The sequence below is a fragment of the Ptiloglossa arizonensis genome, chromosome 13, assembly GCF_051014685.1.
Source record: "Ptiloglossa arizonensis isolate GNS036 chromosome 13, iyPtiAriz1_principal, whole genome shotgun sequence".
Classification (NCBI taxonomy): domain Eukaryota; kingdom Metazoa; phylum Arthropoda; class Insecta; order Hymenoptera; family Colletidae; genus Ptiloglossa; species Ptiloglossa arizonensis.
In genome coordinates, this window is record NC_135060.1 from 9,451,094 (window position 1) to 9,477,968 (window position 26,875).

At 46.6% G+C, this 26,875-nt stretch overlaps 1 protein-coding gene across 1 annotated transcript in view; it reads left to right on the forward strand.

The window, feature by feature from the left end:
- The first annotated feature begins 2,135 nt into the window (after positions 1 to 2,135).
- The window catches only part of Sema2a (Semaphorin 2a), a 345,009-nt gene continuing 320,269 nt past the window's right edge, over positions 2,136 to 26,875 (forward strand). Inside the window, exon 1 of the mRNA XM_076325512.1 lies at positions 2,136 to 2,252. Within this exon, the coding sequence (XP_076181627.1) occupies positions 2,144 to 2,252 (109 nt within the window). The 5' untranslated portion in view covers positions 2,136 to 2,143. The remainder of the gene's footprint in view (positions 2,253 to 26,875) is intronic.

Genomic DNA, 26,875 nt, shown 5'->3' on the forward strand with positions numbered 1-26,875 from the left:
GCGCGATGAGAATCGGCGGGTGTTTTGAAGTCGAGGTAAACGCCACTCGACGTTAAAGCGGAATTCTGATTCACGTGAATCAAACCTGATGAACCACTAAAAACGAGCCGCATTGTCGCGTCGAGTTCTAACCCGTGATTCCGTGGCGCTTGTATCGCCAAAAAAGTAATAAAACCGCGAAAAAGAAGACGTCCTAAACAGAATTACGTCACGTTATTTTACAAAATACAGTTGCACGTTGCAGATTCTAACAAAAACAATCTCTCAACGAGTACAATTTTCTCTTTTCGCGTATCGAACAACTTTTACTTCGATATCGGGATATTGTTCCTTAAATTTTGTATCGTCCATTAGCAACGATCCATGCAACTCGAATCGAAAGTTGATCGTCGGTCACCGGTGTCGGACACTGTGCTCGCGTTAAAAAGAAAAAAAAGCCGATCCAACGCAGTGTCCGCATTGGCTATACGTAATCCCCCGTACCCCGGTTCGAGGATTCGCCGGATCGGTCGAAAGAGGCCCCTGAACTTATTTCATTAATTCACGACACTTCGGGTCGGAAAACCGCGACAGGAAAAAGCGCTCGTAATGTAGGCGCACCTTCCTGCGTTCGACGAGTACGAATAATCCAGCTCGGTCGGGCGCGCGCTCTTAGGTGAGAAAGTTTTGATTTACGAGTGTCAGAGGGTACGGGAGTGCGGGGGTAAGTTCGATACCAATGGCGGGCCAGCAACGGTACACTGGAAAAGTTTCTCGGCGACCGAGAACGCTCTATTAGTACCATTCGTTATTTTCTTTCCTCGTTCGCGCGCGGGCGTGCAAGAACGACGAGGAAACATCCGCAAGTTGGCCGGCAAGAAAGAGCCCGTGGATCCCCCGAAGGATATCCGTTCGCGGTTCAAGTGACTCGGATGGTTTTTCGTCATGGAAAACTGGTTATTGATACTGCGGGCGGAAACTCGCTGGAAAGTTTGTACGCGGGACGAGAAGAGCGAGAGAGCAACGCCGCTTCCGGTCTCGGTTGCCTCCGGTGATATAAAAACATATTTGCCCGAAACCACCTCGATGTTAACAACCCCTCGCTCGAGCTCGTATCGTTTGTTATTATTGCCGGCTGCCCGACACGACCGTCGAACAATCTTCGCGGCCGAGCGAAAACTTTCCCCCGAGAAGTTTTCACGCCGCCACAGACGGTACAGGGAACCGATGAATCGTGATTTTACGGATAGCGTCTTAACTGGCTCGTGCCGGTGTCGAGGAAATCTTGGCCGATTGCCGACCTTTCGTCCTTTTCGTTCCGGCTGGCTACGTAGTCAGAATTTTATCACGAAGGAGGAGAGTGACCGTGGCACTTTTCTAATTTTTCTTTCGAGCCAACGTCTCGAAACCGCTAGGGGTCGCGAACGACCCTGCGTTCTCGAACGTTCGTAATTTATTCCCGTTCGCGAAAAGGTTGTCTCCGGTTGCACCGTATTTACCACGAACGACGACGTCTTGGTTCACGGTGGATCCCAGGCGTCCAACTTGCCAGAAACCATCCTCGGTTTAATACACCTGGGGGTGTCGTTGTCTGGATCGAGGTGTTCGTTCGAGGTCCTCGGTTGTCGGAGCGGCCAATCGTGTAGCAAAACGTTGCGTACCGAATTTCCAACGGACCTGTTTCCGATTTAAACGGCGTACTCGACGTGTAACGTGTGTACATCACCGATGCGATACGTTGTTACAATAACACCTGTTCGATCTTTGCGATTCGAATAAATATTTGTTCGTCGAAACCCGTACGAATCGAACGACTTTGTTTCGCTCTCGACGGCAAACAAACACGTAGCTCTTTTTTCGCGTTCGCGCCGGTTCGCGGTCGGTCGGAAACCGAGTTTTTAATATTCCGGCGCTAAAATTTCGGTTTAAATATTCTTCGGCGTTTGGCTACCTCGCGTGCGTTAAATCCGTCGAGTAATATTTCATTCCGATAAAAGGGTATCGCGCACCGATAGAAAATACCCCGAGAATGAAACATTTATAATTTTATCCTGGTTACCAGCCACGGTTCAACCGTAAATATTGACAACCTCCGCGGAATCGATCCCGAGTCTCACGCGGGGTATTCCCTCGGTTTCTGTTGCAGTGTTTAAGTGTCAGCGCGATGGATACGTCAAGAAATCGAGCGTGGCTGAGAGGAACGACCGGTCTGCTCTGGCTCGTCTTCCTATTCGTCGGTGTTTCGGCCGGGACTTTGGAGAAACTTCACGAAGGTGAGTCGCTTCTGTTATTATCCGAATGTTTTTTTTTTCACCGTCTATCGTCCGATACCGACGGGTGATTCTTTCGGGTCGTTTGTTCTTACAATATCCGTACGAATCGATCTCACCGGACGTAATAAAAATTGAAATCGGCTGGTTGCGTCTCACGATGGGATACAACGAACCGAGACTCCCGTCACTGGCTCTTCGCGGCTCGTGGATCGAAGATGAAAAATCTCGAGCGAAAAGTCATTATCATTCCTGTCCCTGACGTTGCCTTTACACGACGTCACCGACAGCGTTCGAGCGACGATGATAAATTTCCGTTTAATGTATCGAATACCTCTTCCTCCCGATCCCCGTGCGATTTATTACGTCTACAATGGCGGAAAATCGGGCAACGGTCACGAGCGGTGTAACGCGTCGTTAAAAATCGTCCACGCGTAGCGCGTCGTCGATGAAATACGTTTCGTTCGCGGGAATTTTCAAAAATCACTGATATACTTTTTGCTCGAGAAAACGCGAACAAAGTCCGCCAATGAATCGAGAACGCGACCACGGTGGTTAGAAGAAGCGAATCGAAACGTCTAAGAAGAAACGAGCACGCTGGTAAACGAAACATACGAGGGAAAATTCGTTTCGGGGTCGCGGAAGATCGGAGACATTTTTTTTCACGGTGAAACACGGAACAAGGTCTGTTTCTCACCTTTTGTAGACCATGAGAAATTCACCGAGGCGAAATACAGGGAACCGAAACGCGCAATCGTCGAAAGGGCACGGTTCGTGAAAGAAACGCGGTCCTCGGCTCGCATAATCGAGGCGTCGTAGCCACTTTAAGGCGCGTTCGTAACGCGACCACCTCCTGTCTTCTTCCTTCCGCGTAATACGCTTCTTGCGCCCGCGCTCCTCTCGTTAGCCTGATTTCGCCACGGCGCCGCGAGCGAGAACGCGAGGAAAGCGTTAACGAGCGCGGGATCGCGAGGCGAGCACCATATGATTTAACCGCAAATTCGATCTGCATAACAAGGCGCGGGCGGCCCCTCATGAATAAAGTCATTCGTATTTCGATATTAATCACGCATCGTCACACCATTCGTGAACGACGAGTCTAGGTGGTGGTAAACCCTATCTACCTTCCCTACCCTCCATGCTCGTCGCTCCGTTTTCCTTCGTCGTTCGCGCGTTCTCCATTTCACGCGAGTCTCTCAACGTCTGACGCGTCTCTTCCGCGCGAGCTGTTTCCTCCGCGTTCCTTCGCTCGAAGCTTTTCGGCTCGCGCGGATCGCGCGAATTTACCGTGCGTTTCGATTATCGGTAATTCGGCGAGTCCCTCGACCGATACAGGTGTTCGATCGTTTTCCTCTGGAAAGTTACCGATATTGAAAATAAAAATGGAAAAGAAAAGAAAACAATACGAATTTATGTTGGAATGAATGCAACAACGATCTTAGGGATGCCAGATGTCGATTTTTGGGACTGTCTCCGTATTGGCGCGTAAGGGTCGTCCGCCGCGCGGTCAACGGTTTGGCCGTTTACGTTTTTGTTTTTCCTACCAGTCGAGTTCCAGGTCCAGAGTCACGAAGACATATCACATTGTACTCCTCGAGTTCCTACATTGTATTCTTGTGTGTACGGGAACTATACTACTAGATACGCGAGATCCCTGCATATCATAATAAACTACTTATTATAATCTGAACTTTCCAACAGGTTATGGGCCCAGGGCTAGTGTATAGTGACTAAGGTGTTTATAAAGTCAGTACAAATTTTTTTTTTTGTGTGTGTGATATAAAAGTGAATCAAGTCAAAATGTCTGGTGTAAGTAGTGCTTTCTCAATCCAGAAACTAAACGGTGGGAATTATTCGGTATGGAGTTATAAATTGGAACTGCTGCTGATTAAAGAAAAATTGTGGAATGTGATAGCAGAAGAGAAACCTGAACCAGCGACCGTTGCGTGGACGCAGAAGGACAATGAAGCACGTGCCACAATTGGTCTCTTAGTTGAAGACACTCAGTTGCAACACATAAGGAATGCGAAAACCGCACGTGAAGCATGGGAGTCACTAAAGGATTACCACCAAAAGTCGACCTTAACAAGTAAGGTTCTGTTGTTAAAGCGACTGTGCCGAACGGTAATGAAGGAAGATGGTGACATGGAGCAACACATTACCATAATGTCAGGGTACATAAATGACTTAACGGCTCTCGGACAAAACCTACCAGATAATTTAATGGCGGCAATGCTATTGGGAAGTCTCCCTGAATCTTACGAAACGTTGGTTACAGCCCTTGAAAGCAGACCGGAAAACGATTTCACTTTGAAACTCGTAAAGGGAAAACTAATAGACGAGTTCAAAAGGCGTAAAGGGGCAAAGGACACAAGGGAGAATGCACAAGGTGCCGAAACGGCAATGAAAACAGATTTTGGATGCAGAAGCGGTGCCCAATCAAGAAGGACTTGTTATTTTTGTAAGAAGCCGGGGCATTACAAAAGTGACTGTACAAAATACAAGTCCTGGAAAAATAAGCAAGGAAAAGCCAATACAGTATCGGAAGGAAAATCTTCAAACGATATAAGCTTTTATGCAAAGGTTTCGACGGATAATCCAGAAGAAACGTGCTCGAAAGCCGAAACTAAAGAAAATGCGAGACCTCACATTTGGATCATTGATTCCGGTGCAACTAGCCACATGTCAGCGTCAAAGGAATTCTTTCAAGAATTGGACACAAAGAGGCAAGGCCACGTGCGCCTTGCAGACGAAAGCAAAGTGGTCAAAGTGCATGGGATCGGATCGGGAACAATTAAATGTGGAGTGGACGCAGAAAAAGTTTTGGAAGTGAAAGTGACTAACGTGCTTTACGTTCCGTCACTCGGGTCTAATTTATTGTCGGTCAAAAGGCTAACCGAAAAAGGTTTCAGGTTGACTTTCGTTAAAGAAGACTGCACAATTTCAAAAGATGGGAAACTTTTAGCAAGAGCCACGACATCTGGAAACCTTTACCAGCTAAATGTAGTCGAAGAGGCACATGTCGCAAGCGGAAACAGTAACACTGGGCACACCGAAAATTGCCAGCATACCTGGCATCGACGGTTTGGTCATCGGGACCCAAGTGCAGTAAAAGAGCTTAGCGAAAAAAGGTTAGCTAAAGGTATAAGGGTAATCAGCTGTGGACAACGCATAACTTGCGAGTGTTGCATCATTGGCAAAATGTCGCGTATACCGTTTCCGAAAGAATCAAGGATACAACAGGGTCGACGCCAGGTCGACGCCAGGATCCAGCACCAGGGTCGACGCAAGGTCGACGCCAGGATACAGCAGGGTCGACGCAAGGTCGGCGCCAGGATCCAACGAAGGGATCCAGCAGCAGGGTCGGCGCAAGGTCGGCGCCAGGATCCAACGAAGGGATCCAGCATCAGGGTCGGCGCAAGGTCGACGCCGGGATCGACACAAGCAACTCAGGAAGAGCACTGTGGTTGCACCGTTTGCTTCAAGATTTCGGGGAAGAAGATGGCTATCGAAGGAATACAACCATCTATGAGGACAACCAAAGTTGCTTAAAGCTTGTGTGCAGTGACAAGTTTAATAATCGAACTAAACATATAGACACTAAGTTTCATTACATAAAAGATGTGCATAGTCAGGGAATCGTGAACTACGAATATTGTCCCACAGAACGAATGTTAGCGGATATGTTAACAAAACCTTTAGGCAAAGTGAAGTTAAAGTTTTTCATTAATAAGTGCGGACTATTTTAGTTATTTAAAGTAAATAAGAATGATCATTGTTGAGGAAGGGTGTTGGAATGAATGCAACAACGATCTTAGGGATGCCAGATGTCGATTTTTGGGACTGTCTCCGTATTGGCGCGTAAGGGTCGTCCGCCGCGCGGTCAACGGTTTGGCCGTTTACGTTTTTGTTTTTCCTACCAGTCGAGTTCCAGGTCCAGAGTCACGAAGACATATCACATTGTACTCCTCGAGTTCCTACATTGTATTCTTGTGTGTACGGGAACTATACTACTAGATACGCGAGATCCCTGCATATCATAATAAACTACTTATTATAATCTGAACTTTCCAACAATTTATAAAGAGCGTTTTTATTCGCGCGTTATCGACCAAAGATACAAATTTTGTACGAAATATAAGTACTATGGAATACGGTGAATCGACAAAGAAGGACGGTTTCCATTTCGAAAACGCGAACGTTTATTTATTTACGTTTCTCTCCGAAGGAGCACAGGAAAGAAACGTAATCCGTCGAGACTGTAAACCCCTAATTGCGACGTGATTTATGTAGGAATTAATCTCTCGGATTTTACGCTCGTTGGCCGACCAGTCGTTAGGAAATTGTACACCGCTCGCATAGGCTTCCCACTTACTTATTCCGCTTGAAATTTTTTTTTTCTTGCTTTTTTTTTTCTTGCGTAGATTTCCTTCGCGTCGGAGCTAATTTTGCGGAGCACGATTCAGTTTTCTCCACGGTATTTTTACTTTTAATTTGGCGCGAAGCGAGCGATCGAACAGAAAAGACGCGCTTAACGATACTTCGTTGACAGAGAATAGCAAACATCGTAAGAATCGTTTTTAACATGGTATTCAACGTATCCGGAATTTATTACAGTTAACGATGATAATTGAATCGACTTGATATTTACCATTAAACTGTACACTACAGCGAGACGAGAAAATATTTACGTTACAAAAAGGAATCAAGACTAATAATACTTCGTGCAGTGATTTGAAAAAAGTTCGCTTTAACCTCAGAAACTGTTCCCACCTCGGATGTAAAAAATATGAATCACCGTGTAGAACGCTTATCAACGTTATCAATTGAAGTTCTCTTATCTCGGTGTGTCCTGTCCCCGAAGACTACAATTTCGAGTCCTCTTGTACGTACCCCTGTTTCTAGCATTGTTTCGTTCCACATTCCATTCGTAAAACAATGTTTCAAATTCGCGACGAACGGAAGGACACGTGTAACATGCGACCTATTCCAAACCCGAAGAACATAAAAAATCTCACCTCGATATCTCGATTTTATTCCAACTTGACTAAACCGACTTCACGGACCAAAAACCACGGTTACCACTCTTGCGCGTGCGCCCGCGCGATCGCACGTACGATATTGAATTCGATCCATGGACCTTCGACGCGCCAAGAAACACGGAGCGAGTAATTTCTAGTTGCTTTTAGAACCGAAACGGTGTATCAGGTGCGCCGATCGTAATTAGAAGCATTCGGCAAAACGGATCCCGCGATAGGGTAGGCGAGTTTTCGTAGCCCGAGCTATCGACGCCTCGAGAGAAAGCGAAACGGTTTTATCGAGTTTTCCAGAGAATTATCTATCGCGGTCGCGGTAGATAGAGTATCTACGGCTTCCGGCCGATAGGTCCTCTGCTATCCCGTTCTCGCTCTTCCTTCCTGTCTCTTTACTCCTCTTCTGTGTCGGAGAGGAGGACGCCCTTCCCCTCACCGTCCCCTCTGTGAAAGCCAGCAAGCTCCGTTGCAACTTCCGACTGAATAAGCATCACCTCACTTCCGTTTCCGACGATGTAGCCTTTGACGTAATACGTACGTCGCTCTCTGTGCCCCTTGTCTCTCTCTCTCTCTCTCTCTCTGTTACCTCTGCACGTAGCTACTTGCTCTTTGATACTTCCCGTTTCTCTTCTGCATTTCTCTGTGGGTCCACGAACCATTCTACTCGGGCGCTATCGTTTCTGCATCTTCGACCGTTTGTTTCTTTCCTTGTTTCAATATTTCTCATCGAGTCTTTTCAGCCGCTCGTTTCGTTTAAGTGGGGCCTTTAAACTCTACCGAGTACGGTCTCGATGCATAAACACAGCGAATTACTTGACGCTTTGTCGACCACTCGTGGTGCGCCTGACCGGACGATAACTCGACTCGAGTCTTTGCGACTTCTTTAATAATTATCGTCGTTGATACTTTCCCCGCGGGACTCTCGCGATTGTGGTAGTCCGTTGCACGGTATCTCGCACGGTCGGACCACCGACAGCGTACTCTTGCGATTGATGTCGTCGCTGGTCTCGTGGACGATGGCAGGATTTTATTGGGCTGTTCGAAAAGTCGTTTTGTTTTTCTTTTCTTTTTCGGTGAAAATGAAACACGATTTTTTTCAGAGCGTATAAACGTTTTATTAAATTGTATATTCTCCATTTTGGAAAACGAAATCACTTTTCGAAGAACCTAATATTCTTGAGTCTATTGCCTGGTGAAGTATCATTGGGAATATTGAAATTATGTCGAGGTTACGTGGTATTCGAGGAAATGTAACGCAACAAACTTTGATATTTAAGATAAATATGATTTTCAAACGAACGGAAGATACAATACTGGAAGATAGTACATGAAAATATATCCTTTAACTATATGAGAAAATTTTTCTTTTCGTAGCACGTGCTTCTTTTTACGTTATTCGTTGTCGCTACTGTTCTTTGGTAGTCGAGGGTTCGTTTCGACGGAAATATCGTAATATTGATGCACAAATATTAATTTGTCGATAGTTCGCTATTTTGAACCACGCGTTTAGGGGAGAAGCTTCCTTACAAAGTAAAGAGAAGTCCCCTTCTTTGAGCATTTCACGCGCCAATTGAATCATCGCAGCCAATTGGCACTCTCTGCGCGTGACACGCCCTGTCCATTGTAGAAAGTGTTACGAGTGAAATATTTATTACCAACGTGTCACGGACCACCCAGCCGACGAATAGTTTTTAATCAAATAAGCTCTATGCTCAGCGTTCGGCATGAATAAATTATTTCAAACAAAGTGACTAATTTTCTCAAAATTGGAAAACACACCATACTCAAAAGGTCGACGAACGACGATAATAAGAATCTCGATAATAGTTTTATTTCCGTACACGAGACCCAGATCGTCCGAGATTTTCCAAATAAAACATTCTCGTCGTATTACATTGAACATTAATACGAATTACGAAACCGCGTGACATATATTTCCCACGTAACGATACCACGTTATTCCTTCCAAACTTTTTCATTACGGTGCTGTTCCACGACACAGCTGCGCGACATGGATGTTGAAAAAGATGGTTGAAATCGCGCGACGAGATCAAATATCCTCGATTCGACGGTTGACAGGGTTGTTACTCGAAACCGGAGGTCTCCATTAAAAAGCTCCGTTCTCCTCTCCATTGTGTCGCGTCGGAGGTACGCGAACACGACGCGGATATTACTCGTATCGGAAGTGAAAAATGGCGACAATTATGCGAAATAACGAGTGAACACCGCGATGCATCGAGCGACGTTATTCTCTTTCTGTCGCGGGTCGAGATAAGGTCGTGCGTTTTTGCGTTTGCGTTTGCGATGGCGCGTGCGCGTGCGCGTACGGTGACGCTAGACGCGAGCGTCCGGCCAGCCGCGGCGCTTTGTTTCTCTTTCGCGGCGCGCGTTCGCCGATCCCGCTTCCGGTTTCCGGTAGATTTCCGCCTCGACGGCGTTCGTGAAAAATTGCGTTTCGTCCGACGCTGCCGCCTGCCCGCCGGAGCGTTACAACGCGCTCGATGACGCAAGCACCGATGAAATCTCGTTTCTTGCTCACGGGCCTTCTGGTTCCGTTTCTCCCCCATCCTCCGCGTCTCGAACTCTTCGCGAGCTCAACGCGTGTTTTCGCCCCCTTTGTTTTCCTATTCGACCCGAACACGCGTGATCCCGGTTTCTGGTGTCCTTCATCGGTCAACTTTGTCTTCGTCTTTGCATCCGTCTTCTTTTCTCTCTCTCTCTCTCTCTCTCTACCTCTACCTACCTATCTATCTATCTATCTATCTATCTATCTATCTATCTATCTACCTCTCTTTCTATCTATCTATCTATCTATCTATCTATCTATCTATCTATCTATCTATCCGTCTCTCTCTCTCTTCGTCGTGCTCCCGCGTGTTCTACGGGTTCTTCCACCCCTCACCAAGGAAACGTCGACATCCATCATCCGAGAACACCGAATCTCGGCGTTCGCCGAGGTGTCCGACTCTGGTTGCTCCCAAGGAGGTCGCTGACTTTTCTACCGAGATCGTTCGCGACAGAGAGAAACTGATTTCACCGGACCCGACGACACTTTTTGGCTCGTGCGATCCGTCGTAGAAAGAGTGCTTTTTGCAAGCAGCGGTTTGTAAACTCGGAAAAGGACATTATTCGAGTTTGTCATAGTTTAAGGTTAGCGACGGGGTGCCACCACGATCGTATCGAGTGACTTTTATCGGTACGATTGTTACAAACGTAGATGGCGCGTGGACGTATTTACGTACGAAAGAACGAAACAAGAGAGGGAATCATCGAGTGCTCGAATTTTTATAGGTTTCGTCGGTTGTCGACTCAGAAACTTATCACCGACCCATGATCTCGTTGTCAACTCTCAGAACTGTCGTCAATCGAGGAAATATTTTCACCTCGCGAAACATCGAAGATCGCGTTTCGATTCGACTCGACGGTCGTTCTCGCGTAGAAGTATCAAGGCGATCCGTTTAAAAAATTAAGGCACCGTTGTATTTCCCAAGAGACTTCGTCCCTTCCCCTTCGAACAGATTTTAATCTTTAAATGCGTGTATTTCGGAAACTACGTTGAATATTTGAAAACTACTTTCGGTTAGAGGACTTCGAGGGGGGGATTGAATTTTCAAAGAAATAGGTCGTTGGGTGGATGACACCGAGATCGTTTTAAGGTCGATTATATTTATCTCGATAGATTGATATAACGTGCGCGCAATTTTTCGTGGAACGACTCCACTTTGAAAAATAATCAACGCGCTAAATTGTAATTATCGGACTGCCCTGTATAAGTGTTCAATTTCTGGAAAATGAAATAAACTTCTTTCGCTGATAAATCGGAGTTTAAATTGGTAATTTCGTTTATAACTTCGGGAATGTGTTCCGAGGGAAAAATGTTCATCGTTGAAAACGATCTTATCGTTGAGTAGATTCTAAATCGAGTCTCGAAAGCGTAGCGTTGTAATCGAGTATTACGGGGAGGAATTAAACTTTCCTAAGAAGTAGAAAATTGCCATCGCCGTTAACGCGAAGAGAAAACGCGACTCGGGCACCGAGACGTTGTACAAATTTCATCGAACACGCCACGCCGTAAAACTGACTGCAGATTGTATGCGCAAATGTAAGCCGGATGTCCTCGGAGTCGTTTTTGCGAGAGTCCACGAACCGAGCCAACAACCGAGTCGTCCTCTTGCCAATGCTGTATTTCGCTTCTTATCGCGCGGTCGTAAAGTGCATTCGCTTTTGATCACGGTACGTAAGGAAAGGCGAATCTCGAATTATCGATGTAACACGCATTCCGCGATGTATCCGCGAGCAACCACCTCGCCAAGGAAACTCGCATACTGTCGTAAGAATCACTTGGAACGAGAACGTTACGAAAGAGATTACCTATCTACCGGAACGAAGATGCTGGATATTTTCCTCGATGTTACGACAATATTTTCGTCCGCGTTAAAAGTCGAAACGGTCCCGTCGATGGAACATCACCTCGTCGACTATCGTTTATCAAAGTTAAATTTTAATAACGACGTTTTAACGCTGCACTTTCGTTGTTACAACTTCGAGAGTGCTAGTAACCTAACGAGTGTTTCCTGAAATACTTTCGTACCTGTTTTACGTTGTCTCTATTGCGGAGGAATGTTGGGCATTCAGGGAGGTTAACGACAATGCATCTCTTTGATGATGATAATAATGTAAAATTTATTTAAACACGAAACTCTCGCTTTACAATTCTGACGACGACGACTTTCTGTGTATGTTCGTTCGGGACCGGACAGAGGCTTATATCGTATAGAAAGATATTTTCGTTGATATTTTCGTAAACGTTGTGTAGAAGAATGTTAGGCGTTCAGGTAGGTTAACAATACACCTCTTCGATAATAATAATGTAAAATATTGGATCGTTCGGAAAATTATTTCGTTTTCCAAAATGGAGAATAAAACATTTAATAAAATGTTTATACACTTCAAAAAAATCATGTTTCATTTTCACCAAATAAACGAAATGAACAATTTCCGAATAACCTAATATATTTAAGCCACGAATCTGAACTTTCCGACCACGCGTAACAAAACCCTTTCCTCAACCTCAATGTTCATCTCCTTCAGCCTGAAAACTCCAGACCTGTTTCCAACGATTCGTGCACACTCCCGAAAATTGATATCCTACTCCAAACTAAAAACATCCACTCGATGCTCTGAGCCAAACACTTTTCATTCGCACTCAATCACACCGATATCAATCTCATACCGGCGCTATTTACTATTCGATATGAAATACATGGTTTCGGAGGCGTTAACGAGCATCGAATTCAACGATTTCCGTAACGAAAATAAAATACGAATTTCACTCGAAAATGTCCAGGTTTTATTCGCGAGACCGCGATGTTGCATCGGGATCGAAATCGAACGTCTCCTTGATGAGGAAATTCCGTTTCCGATTGAACGTAATTACACGATCCCGGACCCAACGGTGTCCTGTTCGTTGTATAAAGAAATCGATTTACTCGTGTTTCAAACCCGATGAATTAGCGGTCTCGGGTGTTTTCTTCGTTCGTGAAAACGTGCCTCGGTTGGGGTTATGCAAGTCGACGGTCCCTGTTGTTCCCCGTGATTGGAAATCGCTTTTGTCGTTAAGCCAAATCGCGTTTCTAGATTGCCTCGTTACCTCGAGCTATTCTGGACACCTCGGACCCGGTCGACACAGGAACGAACGAGAAGGGATCGGTTAAAGCCTGTATTGCGAAAGCCTCGTCCAATTATCAGCGTCTACGGGCCTCAAAGCAGTCGCTCCTTTATTGTGTTTACTGATTGCTGACGACGCCTCCGAAGGTAGTAGCTTCGCTTAGGTGAGGAGCTGCCCGATATTCAAACACCCGAATTTTCAGCCCTCTCCGTTGAGAAACAGGACTCTCCTGGTCGTATTAATTCCGTACCGAGATTCCGTCCATCGTGTTGGCATATTGACAGCAGCGAACCGATACATCCGTGTTTTCGACCGTTTGCGGATCCACCGCCGCGTGAAATTCCAATTGGGAAACTTTTGCTCCCGTTTTAGCGTAGCGAAAATTGTTTTCCATCGGACGAACGAAATCGAGACGATTTTACGAGCGTCTGGTATTGTCGTCTTCCGTGTACGACGTATAAATCCGAAAAATCTACGAACGGGAATTCGGTGATGATAAATATAAAAGTAGAAACGAATAATTTGCAACGATGCGGTACACTTCCATTTTACGAGGAAGATTTTCTCGAAATCTTTGCGCAAGCATGTTAATCCGACACAGGAACTGTACTATCGGGGGACTGTAAATTAGTAGAAAGAATGTTCGAGAAATTTTTATTTCTTTTTTCTCCGGGAACGATACAACGTTTATACGAAATGTGTTTCAATATATTTTGAGATTTAGAAGTTACTTATACAGATGTAAATAAAACCGGTGAGTGCGACGTAAGAGAAGGCTTTTCCAGTAATGTCGAAAAATCTGAGCACGACCAACAGTTTTATTTATTTATTTATATACGGGCAATAAACCCATTGATCTATAAAAAAAAATAAACATAATGCGTCGATTAAAGAAAAAAGATATTACAATTTAGATACATTGAAAAAGTCGAGAGATACAGAATATTTATTAGCCGAAGTGCAAATGTTCTCTATCCTATGGTATCTTTCAAAACAATCTCCAACGTACAGTCCTGTATGTCCTTTTCGACTACACGTATCGCAAAAATAATTAGTTTGGCGTCTTCCGCCCTTAATCTTTCCATTTCAACGTACACAACAATCTTTACTTTTTCCACCTTCATAATGCCACGATATATGCAGTTTTCCATTAAGTCTTTCCTCTTTACTGGATTTCGTTCGTGAACAGATTCTTTAGACATTCAGGTTCGTTCGGAGAAAGTGTAACCTAATACATAGTTGAACAAAGTACAAAATTAATATGATTCCTTGCTGTAGTGGCTGAGGCCAAAGGTACAACCATAAAAGGTTAAGGAAATGTAGCTCTTTGGTATAAAAGTGCGAGCAAACCTAAAGGATCTCGAGGTAGCACAAAAATTTGCGAGATGTACGATCCGAATCGTCGTTCGACCATTTGCTATGTTCAGTTTCGAAGACAAATTGGACGAGTTTTGCGCCGTTTTATCGTTTCCCCTCGATCGGTTATCGAGCGATCGCGCGTCGGGTTAGCAGGCCAACTAACTTTCGAATTTTCCTGCGCCACGATACCCGGTCATTGGCATAACGAGAAGAAACTTGGCCGAAAGAAAATCAAGCACCAGGAAAGGGGAAGGGAAAAAAATCCCGGGAAACTTTTTGGTGGTTCGCGATGGAGACCGCCGAGACGGTGAAGAATAGCGAGCGTCGAACAGAAAGACGGCGAAAAGTTCGAAAATTCGTTGAAGCGACGCCAAGTCCGACATGGTATACAGAGGGCACAAAATGGCGGGCAGAGTCACGTTTGTCTTACAGTTCTTGCCGGGGCTCACCCCCGTTGCTACCGTTTGTTCTTTTGATTCTTTCCAGTCGCTTCACCGCCATTCGTCGTCCATCTAACCCTCCCCTCCACCCTTCCATGGCCGCCCGTTGCCTTCCAAAGTAACCCCTGGAATCTTTCCGCGAAAAGTTTGGTTATTTAATTTTCTGGCCGCGGCGTGCCAGAGGAATCCGTCTTTGTCTTGTTTTCCCTCGCTAGTTTCGTTTCGCGTCGGCGTTAAGGGTGCGCGTCCATTTCGTTGCGCTTCGGACAAACGTCTTTCTGTGTCAAACGTTCTATCGAGGCTCGAGGATGTACGTCGAAAGTCATCGTTGACGATCAGGGACGTATCTTTCGGTTGGATAGTTCCTCGAGATTGTTTCGTCGTTGATGGCTCCGTTGTTTCGTAAAAGGAACCTTACGTTGACTCTGTCAAGGTCGCGCTCACGTATACGCGAAAATATTTGTTTTGCAAACACTCTCTGTCGTTTCGTCGTCGAGCAAAATGTGATCATCTCCGTGGAGATGGAACTTGAGATATCGACCCGATGGAACGTTACTGGAACACGCTAAATCGTTACAACGCGTGCAACGATATTATACGATACGTCGCGCGGAATGTTTCCCGGTGTGTGTTCGCCGGAGCCCCTTCGCAAACGAGGGTGGCGCCTCTCTCTACGAAGCAACGTTGAGTCTTTAAATATCGTCCTGGATAGGGAATAGGGTTTTAAACAGTCCCTTCTGTCCCCCGCTGTTGAACATTCAGCTACGAACAGACCGTGTAGAAAAAATACGACACCCCTCGTATTTCGAGGGAGAAGAAATCCCGTGGAACGTGGCTCGAAGACTCGCGGTTCTCAAAGAACGCGAAGGATCGAGCTGATGGAGCTTCAATTTTCACGGTCTGTGATCGAAGGTGCGAACTTTCGCGCTGTAATCTCATCGCTCGACTCGGGGCTGGATGTCTTCGAACGGTACCACGGTACCCGAATAGGTACCTGTTCCGTTTCATTTCAGGCAAATCGCAGCATAAATTCTCCCTTTATCTTACGAGTACACGCGCGTGTCGTTGTCTCTTAAGAAAAGAACAAAAAGAAAACGAAAAGGTGACACGTGGCTCGGCGCAATCGGTCCGATAAAGAACGTTAATTCGCACTCGCGAAATATTGGGTCGTTCGGAAAGTCACTTCGTTTTCCAAAATGGAGAATATATAATTTAATAAAATGTATATAAAACATTCTAAAAAAATCGTGTTTCTAATACATCAAGCCTTATTTCCCTCGTTTTCAAAGATGTCAGAGTATCCAAAAGTCACTAATCGCGACATCTCTGATTAGAAATGTTAAATACTTGTATATACCGTACTCGTCCTTTACTTGGAACATTCTTATCCCCAGCCTCTCGTGAGAACCTAACATTGTAAACACACACTGAGAATCATTCTGTAAACTGTACATCAAAGCATTAAACGTTCAAAATCTGTATTATAGAAGCAATATTGAAGACTATCAACCCGCAGTGTGCAATCGCCAACAGAAACCCTTAAAAAAAATCGAATTAGTTCACGCGTGTAAAAGGACGCGAACGCCGTAAGGAATGTCCAAGTTTCCAGGAACTGCTACACGGAACTGTATACCTACTTCACCGGATATCCGTGGAGGTGCACGATAGATGAGGAAACACGGGCCCGCTGGCGTTACAGAAACGATACCATCGCGGTGAAAAAACAAGGCATCGCGCAGTTCCTCGCGATTACTCGCAGCGTAACGCGCGACGTTTCCCGGTGAATTCTCCCCATGGTGGTTCCTTTTTGAACGCTCGTTATCGTGCAAACGGCGTCACGGGACGACACCGTGGAAGCTTCTTTCGCGAGAAGAAGAGGGGTGGCAACCCCCTCGGCTCGCGCGAAGATTCCCCGACGCGCGTATCGGTCTCGAGCAGCTTCTTCGGCGGCGGTTCGCGGATAAAGATCTCTCCGGGCATTTTACGAGTCCGTGGCTCGATCGTTCGAGGGGTTTTCCGTCGCGCATTGAACGGTCCCGCGTTATCCGAACGTATCTCCGCGCGTAAGGGTCCACGGGGTAAGGGACCAGCTCGGGCGGATGTTCGTTGTATACACAACGGGCTCCGTGGGGCCGCGCTCGCAACCCAGGATCCTCTCGGCTCGTGTTCGTGCGAGTACGTACACGGCCGGCGGCCGTGGGCATGCCAGCGCCGGGCGTATAATTCAGTTTTACCCTGAAACGACTCATTTATATGCGTTCGTTTGATTGAATCTCTCCCGCGTAGCCCTGACTCTCCCTCCTCGACCGTTTCCTCTCCCCGTTCGCTTGCTTTCGTTCTCGCTTTCTCCGTACAGATTCCCAACCCCTGTTTCTGCTCCTCTTTCAGCCTGCCCGGTTTCTCGTCGCGTTCTCTCTCTCTCTCTCTCTGTCTCTCTGTCTATCTGTCTCTCTTTCTTTCTTTCTCTCTCTCTGTCTGTCTTCTTCGCGTCCCTCTGTTTCCTTCTCTCCGCACACGCCTCCCGTCTTTCGGTCTTTGTCTCGTCGAGCTCCGCCACTCCACCCCCAGTTTCGCCACCCTCGACACCAACGCGGTTAGCTGTTTCAATTTCCCCTCGCCGCACAAAACTGAAAGGCGTGCCCGTCATCTGCCGTATCCACTCGCCGGCGCTTCCACTTTCGACTCCCCGGCGACGTCTATCCGCGTGTCACGGATATTATTGTAGCCAGGTTGGACGCGCGACGTCCGAGTTCGATGGCGTACGTCCACCGCGATCGAACGATCGGTTCACCTCGTACGATCGTCCTGGTCGTTTCTACCGACGACTGGTAACCGGTCCGATTCCTCCCGGTCCGTTTATCGGGACACGATCGCGGCTAATTCGGCACGAAAGCTCGCGAAACGCGATCCGCTCGGCTGCGGATCGCTTCGACCCTGTTTGAAATTTCCCTGGGCGAGATTACGCTCCGAAATCGTTTCGTTTCCACGTGGATGATAACCCACGTTTCGGGGAACCGCGAAGAAACGAGGAAGCTATATTTACGAGCGAGTCTTCTCGAGGAATCTCGCCCCTACGTCCCGGAAAATATCCCTCGTCTTCGAATAGCGAAATTATCGCGAACGCGTAAACTCTCCTTCGAAAAATTATTCCACACTGCGATCGCGTACTTTGACCACGAACACGTCGAGAAGTTCGCGCTCGAAGTTGCTTCGTTTCTAGAAGGGATGAAAATCTACGTTCGAGGAAGTACCGAGAACAAAGGGGTGCGATATTTTGAGTACGAAGAGCGGCGTTCGTGGACGAGAAATGTTATCGAAGGGACCGTCTCCTCGTACCGAAAATATTATCTATTTTTAAATAGCTCGTGATATCGTTTGAAAAAAAAATCGTTCGACTCGATAACGCGAAGTTTGATTTCAAAGATGCAGCGTTTAAAGTCTCTGTAAACTCGGCAATTTATTTTAAACGCGAATTCGATCGTTCTCTTCGCCGAGTTACCATTTGTTCGATATACTCGCAACGTTTGCGTCTCGAACGCAGTAACGCAGGATTCCGTAAAATACGCGACGCGGTTTTTAGCACGGTTTAACGCAATTTTGTCGGCTACCGGGGTGGAATCGCGTGTAACGCGACTGATTATTCGTCAGGAATCGAAACGACGAAGGGATTCGTAGAAGACAACCTCGGTTCTACCCGGGATGTACGGCTAACGCAATTATATATCCACCCTCTGACTTTCCGCTCATGAATATCAACGTTCGTTTGATTCGTATAATGTCGAGTTATTGTTGCGGAATTGAATCGGATCGAACGAATTGATTCCGACAAAAGCGTCCTCGAAACAATTCTAATTCGAAGAAAATTATTTCAATGTTAATTACCGCCGCGAAACGTCCCACGAGAAATACTTTTCGTTCGTGCAAATTTTTTCTCCCGAATATTCACGGGACGCGGTCCGCCGGATTTTTTCCCTCGTCTCTTTTTTGGACACGTATTTCGTGAAATTAAAAGACGAAACTATCTCGACGGGAGCGTTAATTGAACCGAGAGGAAACCCTTCCTTTTTTTTCTTTCGCCCATATCGCGGTATAAATTATTCAATATCGGTGTCCTTAACAATACGCGGAGAACGAAGAAAAGTTTGAGAATCGTTATCGGACTCTGTTCGTTTTGCGCCTTCAATCAAGCTCCGTTGTCTAGACAATTAACCGGACGGTCGATGCAATTAAAAGCAATTGTTACGAGTGTGTGTCTGTGTGCGGGCTCGGGCGCAGACGCGTGTGCCAGTGCGACTGAGAATTAATGTTCCTGTATTAGAACAAACGGATCGTTCGTCGGCCCGTGGTTTTCGGTAACCGCTTTATTCGCGAACATTTATTCTAATCCGAACGTTTCCCCATCGATGAAAATAGAACTTCATCGTTTATCGCAAAATCGATTATTTCGCCGAATTTTATACCAGTTCGAAGATCACGATACTGTCCAACGAACGGTTAATTTTTCTACCGTAACGTTACTTCTTACGGACGAAGATTTTATTTTCAAATCGCTTTTCAATTGCAAAGAAATTTCGCACGATACAGTACCTGGATCTGTAACGGAACAATTTTACTTTCTACTAATTGTACAAAGTAATTCGCACATACGGCAAACCGTGCGTTCGTTTCTAAACCGGATCCGTGGAAAAGTTAATTCCGCACGGACCTCGGGCAAGTATTTTTCCTCGCTTTCTAAAATTTTCAAGATACCCGCGTCGACCGTTTTACGAAAATTACGTTTCACGTTCGTTCGATCCTCTCGACGAGCGAACGAAAATCCCGCAAGGTCCCGTGCAAGGAAATTCCACCTCGGTCGTTTTCGTTCCCAATGAAAATCAACTTGGAGGATACCCTTCGAACGCGTTCGGCACGCGAGTACTCGACGATCGCTAATTTTTAGTTACTCGCACGCGAAGCGGTACAATGTCAGCTACGGCACCAAAAAAAAAAAAAAAAAACAAAAAAAAAACATTTCCCGTCCCAAACGATCCGTATAGATTGTTGTTAAACGCGACGTTTCCACGGAAATCCATTAAACCGATTTTCAGCGAAATACGAGCGTGCACCGCAAACAATTTTAAAATCGGTCGTCTGGAAAACAAAGCCGTCGAAAAAAAAAAAAAAGAAAAAAAAACTTGTATTCCACGTTTTTTCATTTATTTCTCGGTGTCGCTCATTTCGAGACACACGACCCTTCCCGTGTACATTCGATTCCATTTTATCTCGCTGCCTCCGTACAACCCTCTTCGAAAAACCGTACGAGGAATCGTTCTTTTCTTCGGTGCTTCGCGACCAGATTTTTCCTTCTAACGATTGACACTGATAATCGACGTCTCGGGGGGTTCGAAAAGGTTCTCGCCGTGGGGTACCATCGATCCGGGTTGACGCCGCGGAATGCTTTCCAGGATAGGCCGTTTATTCCGGCTGCTTGCAGGCCGGCGGCTAATTACTTCGGTTAACTGCTCGTGAAAAATGCACTACTGGCCGAATCCCCCGAAACGGAATGTATAATCAGGCCGGATTGGCCGGGGCGATCGAGGGCAGGAATATGCGACGGGGACAGCTCGATCGTTTCGAGCGGACATCACTGTAATCACTGGTAATGCAGATGGCGGTCGTCCGGCGACGGGCGCATCGACAATCAGCCATATAATTAGAGACCCCGACCACCAATTAAGCAGCATTCATTGGACGCGATCGTTATACCGGGCGGTAAGCATATTGCCGTGAAAAATGTACACGCCGTTGCTAAACGTTGCTTAACGCGCCCGTTGTCGCGGTTCCCGATCCGCCGCGACTCGATCGAAAAACAACGAGCTTTCCGAGTCAAGAAAAGTAACAACAAACGTGCGATCCACCGCGCTGAAAAGGAGAACGAATTCACAGCCGACCGGTTTTCTCGTTACTTAAAAGATGATAATTAAATTTTGGCCAAAGGGGCTCGTTTCGTTGGGTACGAGGGAAATTATCGGTGATTTCGCGATTCGGTACCTTTTCGTACGGTCTTGATGACTATCGCGTCGATGTGCAATCGAAATCGTTGATTTCTGGAGCATCGAGAGTCGCGCTTGGACGAGTCATCTTTGTATTACAAATCTCTCGGTTACGTGTTGGTATGACTTGTTCTTTTCTTTATTCTTGTAGGATTTTGGAATGAAAATGTGGAACTTTTTAATTAAATATATTGAATCGTTTGGAAAGTCATTTTATATGCCAAAATGAAGAATATGTAATTTAATAAAATGTTCGTACACTTAAAAAAAAATCATGTTTCATTTTCACCAAAAAAAAAAAAAGGAACGAAATGACTTTCCGAACAATCTAATATATTGCGTATAAATATATATTGTCGGTGGATTTTCGACGAAGTAAGTCGTAGTTGAAGGACCTTTTACGAGGAAAATAACCCACCTTTCTTTTATTACGCGCCTTGCGTCGGTTACAATTTATTATTTTATTTCGAAACTTCTTTTCGATCACGCGTACGTACTCGTCATCGTCGAATGATCGAAACGTCTTTAAAGTTTCCTCCGAGTCGAACGTTGGTAAACGAATCGCTCTCGATGCATCCTTGATCGTCGATAAATTAACGAAAGCGTGATTAAGATTAACGTCGTGGGGAGTGTCTCTCGATCGAAACAATTACAATCGATCGAGACAGGACGGACTCGATTTAGACACGTCTTCTATGCTCGGACTCTTCCGGCTTTTTCGTCCTTTTGCCAGTATCGTAATTACCTTCGTCGTGGATCTAAGAACGTATCATCGATCAACGTTGGACAAATTTACCAAATTTTCCAATCTATGACGTTCTCGTTCGATCGTTCTTCCAACGCCAATCGTAACCACCTTAATACAACATCGAATACAAATATTCAACGACCAAGTAACAAAAGATCGCGTTTCCGCGTATTCTCGTTGTCCGTTCGACGACCAGCCACTGTCCGTCTCCGTTTATCGACGCACAGTTTCGGAACGTTGGTAGAACGCGATAAATCGTTAACGCGTACCACGATATTGATGAATCCCGTTAATCGCGGGGATAAACGTCGAAATTGCAACACCGGGCGTAACCCACTCACCGTGATCGCTCGTGTTCGAAATTGGGCGACAATAACGGGTGTTAAAATTCGCGGTAACGTTTCCGCGGCCGGAACGTACGACGTTGGCCGGATACGCGTCCTTCGAGGGGCGTTACACCGGATCCCCGTAACCACAGCTCGTCCGGTAATCCTGTTCACGAGCTCGAAATCCTTCGTCCTGGCGCGCTATTGGCCGAGATCGCGGTCATTTCCACGGCTGGCGCGGCGAACATCACGTTCGAGAAGAAGATTCTCTCGCGTTCGCCTTATCGGGAGCCATTCCCCCCTGAGCGAAACCGCTGCGCGATTACACCGTCCCGATTCCAATTTCTCTCTTTCGATTCTGTAAAGAACAAACACATCGGGATTCGTGGCTCGCTGCACGCCCCAATTTCGATGCAATCGATCTTTGCTCCGCGCACCCGGCCGGATTCCTTCTTGACGCGGTTACAAAACAACCGCGATCCCGTTGAACGATCGTGACGTTTCATCTTGCGGCTGGCATTCCCGTCGGAGATGGAGAAAGTACGTTTCTTCGTTCGCGAAACGACCAGCCGCGTTTTCGAGACAGCGGCAGTCTTTTAAACGATCGTGCCGGCCACCAGGATGTTACGGTAATTCTCTGGGAAGCTGAATCACACTTTTTCACGCGCGGTAGTTTTAACCGAGCCGAGAAAATTCGGTTGGAATGAATGCAACAACGATCTTAAGGGTGCCAGATGTCGATGTCGGTTTTAAGGACTGACTTCGTATTGGCACGGAAGGGTTGTCCGCCGCGCGGTCAACGGTTTGGACATTGACTTTTGGTTTTTCTTTTTAGTCGAGTTCCAAGTTGAGAATCATGAAGATCACACGACACTGTCGTCGTTCGCATCAAGACATAGCATTGTATACGCGTTTGTTCGGACTTTGTATTCTTATATGTACAATAACTATACTACTAGATACGCGAGATCCCTGTATATCATAATAAACTATTTTTCTTTTGGATTTTTTCTGTTCAATTCCAAGTCGAGAGTCACGAAGACCACACGACACTGTCGTCGTTCACGTCACGACATATCACTGCATACGAATTTCTTCGGACTTTATATTTTTATATATACAATAACTATACTACTAGATACGCGAGATCCCTGCATATTATAATAAACTAGATATTGTAATCTGAACTTTACAACACTTTTAATCTTTAGCGCTCTGCTACGATCTGCATCCGTTCGAAGACCTCAAATCCCTAGAGTCGACTTCAATGTATTGGGTTGTTCGGAAAGTCATTTAATTTTTTTGTAGAAAATGAAACACAATTTTTTTAGAGTGTACAAACGTTTCATTAAATTATATATTCTCCACTTTGGAAAACGTAATGACTTCCCGAACAACCTAATACGTCCGTACGAAGATCTGTGGACACGCGAAACAGATTTCTTCGATTGGTTAAAATTGCGAATAGTCGATCGAAGAGGTTACCATACGCGAAACGAACGATTGGCGGTCGCGTGGCAAACGGTAATATTCTCGGAGAATTTCGAACCGAACCGTTCGATTCACGAACGATTTCAATTATCGTCGAGGAGAATTCTGTCCACGAGCTGAAATCCGCGAAGGTTCTCGCACTTGGTCCTTCTAATTCGCTAAACTTGCGAAAAGTCGATCAAAAGAGAAGTTCCCGCACGCGAGAACGGAGACTCGTGGTCGGACAAAAGCGATAATCAACCGACTTGTGTTGGTCAAGCTGTTCTATTGTTAAACTCGTCGAACGAATTCGACGATCGTACGGGATGAATTACCCTTGAAGTTGGATTTAGCTGGCCGATCGTAACAAAAATTATTCGAATGCTCGCATCGACGAACGAGTTGAAGAAGAACAGAGAACGGAGTAGAACTTTCCCTTAATTGGTCCCCGGCGGATGAAACGATGCCGATAATAATATTTGGAATTCTCGCGCGAGGCGAACTCGTCGCGAGGAAACCGATATCACGCGCTATTGACTTTCCCGGTCCCCCGGGGGGTGTGACGCAAGAAGTCGCGAGCTCCTTGCGAAAAGCGTGGAAAGGACGGGGCAGAGTCACGTGTCCGGTGATTAGCTCGCGCGGCGAGATTAAAAATTAAAATGGTTCCCCGGACGATTGGAGCAAAGCGACGGTGAATCGATTTCCAGCCACCGTGGGTAAACGATCTCGGCTGACCGACGACGGTTCCTTTGCGAGAAAAAAAAAAAAAAAGAAAGAAAAGTGGAAACTGGACGTCGATGTTCTCGCGCGACCCGGCCCGATTATACGTTTCCCGATAAAGTCGTTCGTAAATCGGTTCGAGGGAGATGGCTCGTCGCCCGGGCGCAAATTCACCGTACCAAGTTTCGCGCGGAGCGTGTCGAAGGCTTTATGAAACCGCTACGCGAGGCGACAACGGCCGGTCGAGTACAAAACCGAAAGAAAGAAAGAAAGAAGAAAAAAAAAGAAAAAAAGAGCAACGAAAACCGATCGTCCTCCCCCGATTATACGGGCACCGTTTCATCGAGAGTATGGCGCCTCGATCCATCTCTTCTCTTCAGACTCCGGGTACGCGTTCGTTGGTTACGTTCGCGCGAACAACGCGCGGCTGCAATCTGCGCGCGTGGATGCACCGTGGAATCCCTGCTGCGTTTCTTTTTTTCTTTTTTCTTTTTTTTTTTTTGCTCCTTCTCCTTCTTCCGTTACTTTTTTCCTCGTCTTTCGGCCGACGTCTAATACTTTTATTATTATCCCGGGACGTCTATCGCGTCGATATGGAGGATGTATCGGCAGCTGCCGCCCGGGCACCACGTACACACGGTAACACGCTCGCACGCGTACATAGACGGACGTGCGCGTTCACGGACTCGGTTAACGTTCGCCTTCCATGACGAAGAGAGTTTAATACGGACGGATGACCATAAAGCCCCGATTTGGTCGCGCTGGAGAGAGGTTGGTCGACGCAGAGGGAAACGGGCTAGTCGGTACGGGGTAGCGAGGGGTGCACCATCGGGGCCGGTCCAGGTGTCGATATAATCGAGAGGCTCGCTCGTCGTCAAAGTGTCCCCGGTGATTCTCCTGGGCGCGCGGGCGGCGGTAGCAGCAACAACGGGGACAGCGGCGACGCCGGCGACGGCTCTCGTTAACGCAAAAACGCGAGAGATGATGGATGGATGCTAAATTGCATTAATTAAATCCACCGTGACACCCTAGGCCGCCGGCAGCCTTGGTATCACTCGGCGGTAGCGTAGCACGGGCTCGCTTGTCTGTGATCGAGGCGTGAGCCGTTTAACGGGGGTGTGGGTCACTTTGATGATTACACCCCGTACAGACCGCTCTACCGTCCCTTTTCCTCTCGTCGGTTTCCCGTTCGTTCCTTCGCCGCCTTCGGAAGGGGGAGCGGCTCTTCGAAACCCGCGTAGAGGACGGAACAACCCTCTCCCAGTCAGGGAAAACCCCCGTTTCTCGATCAAGAGCCTCTACGGATGCGTCGAGAGACGTCTTAACTATCAAAGTCGTCCTCTCCCTCGCGCTAGGTAGGATTAGGCCGCAATGCGATACGAGTCGCGAGGACTCTCCAAGATGGATACTACCGAGCCTTTTGTCGTTATCGAACGAGGACCTACTCGTCGATCGACGAGTACCGAACCTTGGCACAATTTCGCGCGTCTCTATCGACTGGGTTCCCTTTGATCGTGATTCGTTTAGCGGTTCCCCGACGGGACCAGGGCCGAAACGTCCCCCGCCTCGTTCCACCGTATCGAAAAGTAATTTCCTTGCGGATCGATCGGTCGCGCGAATTCATTTTAGTCGCGGTTTTTAAATACTATCGTGACGCGTGGCCCGTTTCGACCACGAAACGACGCTGCTCGAAAACGGTCGATTTCGGTACAACGAAATCGACGAAGATGCGTTTTTTTTTTGCGAAAGATACGCGTACGCGATTTCAACGTTAACCCTTTCGCTACGGAGGGCTCGAGACAAAATGCGATAGCTGTGAATGGACCGCGAGTTGTTGACACCGAGGTACGGTATGCTACGAAGTAAGTAGAAGTCGTTTCTCGTTCTCGAAATTTCCCAATGATATTTCTTATATTCGGTAATGTCGTTTTACTTTATAAAATATAAAACTTTGTAATCGTAATTAATTTTTTTATATATTACATTATAATATGTAACGAAACTACTAAAGTATTTGAAACCAAACGCAATATTAATAATCGAGTTTGGTACGATAAAGTTCGAAGCATGGAACGTGTTACAATCTTCGCTGAAAATCTTTGAGTGAAAAAACCTCCATCCGTGTAACTCGCCTTTCTAACTTTATAATTCCACCCAGAAGTGGCATTTACTACAATAGCTTCGGTTGAAAAAAAAATAAAAACGAAACAATACATTTCGAGGACGCGATGGGTCGAAAAAGATTCGAGGTACGTGCCGGGGTTGGAAGCAGCCGGGCGTCGTTCCAAACCTACTTTTGGAATCTCCGCGGACACAATCCGAATTTCCATACACGGTCTATAATTTTCTCGAGCGAAACTCGAAAATCAGTTTCAATTGGTCGCCGGTTCCACGACTTTGAAGGTCCGTGAACCGTCGGATTCGAAACTACGGCAGAACCCGGTAGTTCGGAATCGGTGTCGAGGGAGGGAAACACGTTCCCGTATTTGCGATCGCGTTGTTGCGGCGGGAACGAGGGGAATTAAACGTGACGATTCTTTCGACGCGGCTTTTCGAAATTGGGTCCTTTTCTCTTTGACGTTTCCATTCGATCCGCGAGGCGAGGAGCGAAAACGCGCGCGCGATCTAAGTGGATTTCGGCGAAGAAGAGAACACACGAGTCGGTTCTCGGAGCTCGCGTGGCGAAGTGAGACATTATCCGGTGCCCGTGGCGAGGAATCGGCCCTGTTCCGACTCTTCGACCGCTGGAACGAGACGATGAGATCCCGACGCTGTCGCGTACCATGTGTTTCGGATGAGAGATAAGTGAGGGTTACGTCGCGCGAATATT